The 8,299-nt window shown below is 39.4% G+C and overlaps 1 protein-coding gene across 1 annotated transcript; it reads left to right on the top strand.

The window, feature by feature from the left end:
* LOC130593891 (serpin B10-like) lies at positions 1-8,299 on the top strand. Its single transcript, XM_057399372.1, has 8 exons — positions 1-186; positions 1,230-1,407; positions 2,743-2,856; positions 4,528-4,662; positions 5,075-5,192; positions 5,567-5,709; positions 6,261-6,416; positions 7,296-8,299. Exons 2-8 carry the CDS (start codon positions 1,240-1,242, stop codon positions 7,698-7,700), a joined length of 1,239 nt encoding a protein of 412 aa, XP_057255355.1. The 5' UTR covers positions 1-186; positions 1,230-1,239; the 3' UTR covers positions 7,701-8,299.

Here is an 8,299-nt window from a genome sequence, read left to right as displayed (position 1 = left end):
TTCTCACCACCACTTCACATCCTACTCTGAGATGATTCAGTTCTTCTGAATGTGGGATGTGGCTTACAGGGCATACAGTCATGAGTCATAAGAACTGTCCACTATAAATTTTCCCTACCCTTCATGTGAACTGAAGAAACCTTGGAGACAACCAGAAGAGCAGCATTCTTCCCTGAACAAAATAAGGTACTGTAATGATTTCTGGAGATTATTTATTTCATATACTCTTAGATGGTGTTGCTTTGCTGACAAATGCAGAGAAAAGAAAGGAAGCAGAGATGTGAATTGGAAATTGAAAATGCTTGGGAAAGTGATTTACTTGCACAGGCATTGTCTAGAAGGTGGAAGTCTTACACAGGAAGAGCAATTTATTGTACAGAGTTCTATGATTTCTAGAGCCTCACTGGCTAGCATATCTATCATAGCAAAGTAAGAACCACTGTGTTTGCTTAAGTCGGCTAATTTGTTCTTGTCCTCTGTAGTTCTTATGAACATCAGGTCAGCTCTTAGTTTGCAAGTTACCCAGGACACAAACTGTCTTTAATCTAAGGCCATCTAGTCCCGGCCTAGTGCTCTCAGCTAAACCTGCAATGCAAATGACAAACAGCAACATTTGTGGTCTACTGAATATTGAAACTCTGTCCTGCAGAAGAACTGGGAAGCTAGGATCTGGGATAGCATTGTAAGACAGAGTTTCAGGACATTTTTGAAAGTCAAAATGGGAATGCTTATCATGCAAAAGTCAGGGCAATGCCTGCCCAAGCATTGGCAGGAATATTTTGTCCTAAGGAATATCCTAAAGGAAACGGAGTTCACTACAGTTATGAGCATCAAAAGGCTCTTGCAGAAACTGAAGCATAAAAATTGTCATAAAATACAGTCTCTCAGTATCTACTAGCCCAGGCAGTGGTTAATAACATTACCAACTGTGGCTCCAAGATGCTGTAAAGAACAGTGCAATAACTGTCCTGGTGAACAAATACAAAACAAGGTTGGAGGCTGATTTTCCCCTAACCTAAATGATAGCTATGAGTGTCATCAGTGAAACAGGACATGTTAAACCTTGTCTGACTTTATAATGGTTAATCCTCCTCATTCTTAATATAGATAAATACTTCTAGAAATCCTTTAAATCACAAAAGAACATTAAAAAAACAAAGAGAAACTGCAGAATATGTCAGTCATAATTAGTGGTTTGCTAATAGCATCTTTTCTCCCTTTCTGTGCAGGTTCAGAACAATGGAAGCTTTGAATAAAGCAAACACAAGCTTTGCTCTCGACTTCTTCAAACATGAGTGTCAAGAAGACGGTGACAAGAATATTTTGTTCTCCCCTTTGAGTATTTCATCAGCCCTGGCTACTGTTTATTTGGGAGCCAAAGGTAACACAGCAGATCAGATGGCAAAGGTGAGTCTGAGCTTCGAAGGGTAGCTGTCTGAACAGCTTATCTCTTGGATTAACTTTCTCTATGGAAGAAATTTATTGTGATGAAACAGAGGAAAGCCACAAGCAGAAAAATTAATCAAAACTCTACACACATATATACTAGCCCGCATTTCACCCATGATGGGCACTGCAGCACTTCAATGAATAGATCAGTTCTCTACTAACGCAGGTCAAAAAAAAATATTTTACTCTAGCCTCTGGAAACAGGCCTCCTACAAATGAAAGAAGTGGCAGTGATGACATGGTTTCCTTTCAAATCTCACCAGTAGAAATAAGGGATTTTTATCCCAAAGATCAATAACGAGCACTCAGCAGGGAGCAGGAGACCTGGACTCTTCTTTTACTCTGCCACAGACAATTTCCATCTCATGTCTCACCTCTTTGGAAATGACTCCCCACTAAAAGACTCCCTCCTATAGCTATTGTAAGTTTTGCTCTTTGCTAAACATAAATCCACTTCCACCAGATCAGAGAACAAATGTGGTGAGACTACAAGCCTTGCTTTGGGGTATGCATTTTACAGGCAAAATCTGTAATCTGCTCAAACCCATAAGTCGTATTTGTGCAAAGTTCATAGCTTCAGCAGGCAGCTGTGGGAACAAGCTCAGTGCACAGTTATCTAGCTCTTATCATAGGAGGTGAGGCTCGTGAGTTGCCATCTGCTAAAGCAGAAGTTGTCCAACCTGCTAAGGCAGATCTAACTTCTGATTTATAGGACAGAAGATGGCTGATAGGGTAACATGAAAGGAGCAACCTTCTGCTGAGAAGAAGGGAAAACAAACAAAAAAGGGGGCATAGCTCTTCCAAAAAAATGTTCAAAGGGCTGGATGCACCCCTTTGTAGTCTGGGTAAAGTGTACATGCTCAGAACAAGGTATTTAAGGCATGAGACTGCCTGCACTGTTTTTCATGCCTTCTGACACAAAGCAGCACTACATTTAAACTTGTGCTTTGGTAGCCTCCCCTGGGAGATAATTGGCTCTTCCCAAGTATTTACTGGTCAGCCCAGGGCGTTCCTATCTAGAGGAATCTACCTGCAACTCAAAGCAGGTAGATTCCTCTATATAGGCCAGGTACATGAAAGTTTTGCCCTGCAGCCTTAGTGTGCCTTAGCATGCACAAGCCATTTTGTACGCATGGACCTTGACACGTAACCAAAGATTTCATATTCAGTCAGGAATATGAATTAAATATGAGTTTGGCTTTCTTCATCACCACTCCCATGACATCACTGGAAGGTTTTACTTCAATCACGGATTTTCTATCGTTGCATTTATTATTGCTTTTTCCACTATAGGTACTTCACTTTAACAAAGCTGAAGGAGCCAAGAATGTCACCACAACCATAAAAATGCAAGTCTTTTCCAGAACGGAAGAGCGTCTAGCAAACCGATGCACTTGTTTCCAGAAGGTATCTCATCAAGTCTAGTGATCAAACTATGGGCATAGTCACATCTTCTCTTGCTTGTATTTTCCTTCCACATTTGCATTTGCATATGTTTGCCTTCCTCAGATGTAGTGTGCACAATTAATTGGTACAGCATCCTGTGATACCTTCACCTAATGCAATACTTACTACATGCTTCCTCTTTTTAGGCAGAATTGCAACAACTAACCTCAAATTTGCAAAATTTAAAATTTGATGTTGCCATTCTCTGTCAATAGATCTGATCTTTTTCCTTTAGCTCTGAGGAGAGATTTCTTTCTCAAATTATTACTGTTCAATAGCTAGCTATTTAGCAACAACACGTTTTTTGAACAGGAATGGTTCCTATCTCAGAGAGCTAATCACAAGAACAGAGCTGCCATTACACACATTTGATTGCAGCATCAAGACAACAGAAACCAGAACATTAACTTTTCCAGGCTACCTGTGCTTGATATGTTTCAGAAATTGTCTCCATTTCAGTTGAATAGTTAACAAAATAAATTCACATGGAGTTTCCCAAGATTGAACAGTTGTTTGTAATAAGACCTAGTGTAATGTAAATCATATTCCTGAGATATTTCTTTGGCATACCGGCAGGCATCTTGCACCAAAGTATACACAATTTAACATAGCAGAAAAATATGGAAAAGCAAGTGTAATCCTTCTGAGTTAGTAAAAGCTGGTTTTCCTCAATGACAATTCAGCCAAGGTGGTGTCAAAATCTTCTCCCTGCTTTTTCCTGTCATCCTTCTTCTTTGTGGGAGTAAGCCATTTCCCTGCAGTCTGCCCACAAAGCCCCAGCAGTGGCAAGTCCTGATGAATGGGCACTTGGATCTGCATCCCACAGCCAAACCCTGTGGTGGGAAGATTTATTTTAGGGGCTGTGTCAGCAACCCATTTACACTGAATGAACAGGAGAGGGATTGATCCTCATGAGTAATGCATCCGAATTGTAAGAATTAACAGTGCTGTGAGGAGGTCAAAGGAACTGTTTTAACAGTTTAGAAATGCAAGTGTCTGTTAATGCCTCTGATTCTAATGTAATGACAAGAAGAATACAGCACAGGTACAGATTTTTGGTTTACTAATTCACAGCTTAACTTCCTTGAGTTCATTTGGGAGTCTGTGCCCCATTAATTTAATCCTGTTACTTCAATATAAAGAATTTACTGCAACATAAAAAAAAAAACACACCAAAAATATCACAAAATATTAACATTAAGAGCAAGACTAAGAAATTTAGGGGCAAACTTTCCATGTAATACACTTGACTTTCATAAATGAAAGGAGTCACACAGCCACATCTTCATGCATCATTTAACAATTACAGTCTGTCTCCCATTCACTGGATATACTTAGTTTCACAATTCCACTTACAAACCCTTAAATGTTTTACATAGTTAAGGCTACGTAAAAGGCTCTTAATGCTTGCATCTAGATATCTACAGTGTCAGTACCACCTCTGCAACTTCTAATACTTTCAAATGATTCTTTTAATAGCTGTACAGTTTAGACCACCTCTTGCGTTACAATACAGGTAACAGATCACCTGAATAGAAATACCTGGAGCTGTGTGAAGGAAAAAGTTAGAAATTTTGAACTATTTTACACAACAGATTGATAATGTCTTTTTTTTTTTTTCTTTTCTTCAAGACAGAAATTGGCAAATCGGATAATATCCATACTGGGTTTAAAGCACTCAACTTTGAAATCAACCAACCCACTAAAAATTATCTCCTTAAAAGTGTGAACCATCTATATGGAGAAAAATCGTTGCCTTTCAGTAAAGTAGGTAGCCAATTTATTCAGATTATGCTGTGTCATTTAACCTTTACGATCTATCTGTGACTAGATACCATAAACCATATAATCTAAAATATTTTCATTACTTCTGCAAGTCATATTGTTGTCCTTAACATAAATGTTTCCTATGAGACTTTTCCAAAGACACTGGACTAAAATTTTAGTTTTATCGGATGTGTATCTGATTTCAGAATAATTTCCAGATGTAGTTAGGTGAGAGTGGTTTAGAACATAAATTGTGTATTTAAACTGAAAAATAATTTTTCCCTTTGACAAAATGCTGTGCTTGTAATCTAGGTAATTTTTAAATGTTTTCTCCCTGTTTGGTTGTAGCTATTTGTTAGCATTCATATTGGCAGGCAACAAAAATAAGACAGGTTTCTCTCTTGCACTGCAGGAATATTTACAGTTAGCCAAGAAATACTATAATGCAGAGCCACAATCAGTTGACTTTGTGGGAGCAGCAGATGAAATCAGAAGAGAGATCAATTCCAAAGTCAAACACCAGACTGAAGGTAAGCTCCAGCCTCTCCCCTCACAGTTAAAATGCTATTTTGGCATTGAACAAAGTCTCCATATCCAAGGGGCCTAAAGCAGGTAAACGATTCACCTTAGAAATGTAAATCAGATCAATTTTCCTAAAGCAGGCATCTACTGACAAGTCCTTACAAAAATTAGTGTCCTCCATCTGAATATGGAAGTAATGTGGCTTGCTCTTCTTAGCAAATCAAGATTATCTCAGTTACCACATATTTGTGAATAATCTCAAACTGGATGCATGCCATATCAACACTTAGAATTTCCCTGGCTTATATCCATAAAAACTTTGCCAACACTCACACTGAAACCGTAAAACTGCACTAATGTGTAAATGTCCTGCTTTCTCTAGGTAAAATTCAAAATCTGCTGCCTCCTGGATCCGTAGATTCACTCACCAGGCTAGTCCTGATAAATGCACTCTACTTCAAAGGAAACTGGGCAACAAAGTTTGAAGCTGAAGCCACCAGGCAAAGGCCTTTCAAAATAAACATGGTATGGGAATATACTGTCCTATATCCTACACTGCAGGTGGAAAAAACAAAAAGAAGGGGGAGAGAATTTCTGTCAATCTTTAAAACCATGCAGCATTAAAATTATTTCATTTAAAGCATACAGCTTATTTTCCACACCACACATCAGCGCAAAGACTGCACACACATACTGGCACCTGAGCCACAAGTAAAATTGTCAGATGCTTATTTGAAATAAGCTTCCCTTCTCCAAAGGCAGAGAAAACAAGGAGGCAAACAAAACTGCATGGGTTTGTTCTTTACATTTTCATTTTTAACCATACAAAAAAATCAGAGTGGAATACAGATTCCTGCAATGGGTGTGACCTGAGACAGTTTAGATGGCCTGCCTAGCTTCCATGGCCAGGGGTCCTCTGCCGATCCTGCGTCCTACCATTTGGAGCCATAAGGATGTCTCAGCACACTGGCAGCTTGCACAGTAAATACAACAAACCTCCACTGTGCTACTGTAACTCAGTCCTTTACTGTTTAGTCAGAGTACAAATGGCAAACATTTAATTTGATCTGTTGCAGCATACAACTAAACCAGTGCCCATGATGTACCTGAGTGATAAGTTTAACTGGACCTACATAGAATCAGTCCAGACTGATATTCTTGAGCTTCCATACGTCAGCAATGACCTCAGCATGTTTATCCTTCTACCAAGTGACATCACCAGCCTACAAAAGGTAAAGCAACTGAGAACATAAGTAATCTGAAAAATCAAGAGCGTTATTATTTACTTTATGAATGAGCAAGGTAAAAGACCAGGGTGCAGTCATGTTTCTGGGAAGAAGGGTACTGATCAGGCTCAAGGAAAAGCAAATCCCGGATGCGGTCTAGCACTGTGAACTTGAACATCTTGGAGCTCAGACTGGATTTCTTACTCTTGATAGCTGGCACTTCTGTGGTTCCTAATGTTGATCAGTCTTACAAACAACCCACTCCACCAGACTGTCTCCTCTTTCAGCTGAACAAAATTGAGGACATCTAGCCAGCCCTGCTGAGATCCAGTGTCTGTATCCATTCGAACAGATATGTTTCCACTCAAAAAAAAATCCCACCGAACCACAAACTGGGCAGCCTCCTTTACTTTCCAGGGTGTCCAGAGCTAATACATATGGACACTGCCACCTTCTGTACGGAGACAGATGCTGCCTTTGGGTAACTAACTAAATTCTCATTCACATTAGTGGGTGTTCTACAGATGAAAAGCACTTTTTAGTAAATTCTAAAATGTAGGGAATACAGAAATGTGACCAGACTACTGAAAAACTACTACAAATCAACCAGCCTACTGTTACTTGATACTGATATTTTTGTTTTAGAACTATTTAACCCTTTCATATTCCCTGACAGTTACTGAAACCAGTTAAAATACTGCATTGACCTGCTGTAGAACAACACACTCCTTCAGCCAGAAAGATCTCCAGATTGGTCTTTCCCTACCTTTTTTCTTACACTCTTACAACAGCTTGTAAAGTCTCAATTTAAGAGAAGAAATAGCCCTTAGAGCACAAGAGTTTGAACACATTTTAATTGTCTGATTCTCTTTTTATTAACTGCAGCTAGAAAAAGAATTGACTTTTGAAAACTTGTCTGCATGGACCAGCCCTGAACTGATGGAGAAAATGAAAATGGAAGTTTATTTGCCCAGGTTCACATTAGAGGAGAAATATGACCTCAAATCTACTTTGAGCAGGATGGGGTTACAAGACGCCTTCATTGAAGGTCAAGCTGATTTTACAGGAATGTCAGAAAATGGTGACCTGTTTTTGTCACAAGTGTTTCACAAGTGTTATCTGGAAGTCAATGAAGAAGGCACAGAGGCAGCAGCTGCCAGTTCAGCAACACTGGCATCACGAAGTCTTGGTGCTACTGTTATTTTTGTGGCAGATCACCCTTTCCTCTTCTTTATTCAGCACAACAAGACCAAAAGTATCCTCTTCTTGGGAAGATTCTCTTCCCCATAAACTCAACATTTGTTAAACAGACTCTTGCAGCAACAATGAACAAACTGCACACCATGAAGAGCACCTCCATAGTCTGTGCACCTCTTAATTTTCCTGTACTGTTGACAAATCTCTCAATTTTAGAAGAGAGCACATATGGAAAATAATCTGGAATTCATGCCTCTTGCTCATTTTCCTAGCCAAAGAACCCCAAAATGCTAGCACTACACTATAAGCACCAAACTGTGCACAGAACAGTGCACTTTCTGAACCAGAACTACCACAATGCAGAACATACCAAGTTCTGATCTAAACCAGTAATTCCAAACACGCTTGCTTTGGTTCATAAGAAGAAAAGGACCAGGAAAAAAATCATTCCTGCAAAAGGCTGTTGCATCTCCATTAGTTTCAGCTCGCTGAGCTGCTCATCCCATGACAGCTACCTTACCACATTCTTGCCAGTTTTATACCCATTTTGCAGCCTGGCACAGTTGACAGTGAAATAAACCTGCAAAATCCTGTGTTCTGATGGTGCCTCTTTCTTGCATGCAAAGGGGCTAACACATGTACTTTCTAATTTTGCCCCACAACAATTGGAAAATATTGAACAACACTGTAGA

The sequence above is a fragment of the Pezoporus wallicus genome, unplaced genomic scaffold (genome assembly GCF_028554395.1).
Source record: "Pezoporus wallicus isolate ANWC-B61680 ecotype Strahan unplaced genomic scaffold, APGP_CSIRO_Pwel_v1 contig_818, whole genome shotgun sequence".
Lineage (NCBI taxonomy): Eukaryota > Metazoa > Chordata > Aves > Psittaciformes > Psittacidae > Pezoporus > Pezoporus wallicus.
The sequence above is the reverse complement of the archived record's forward strand: the minus strand, read 5'-3'. Positions and strand labels throughout refer to the sequence as shown.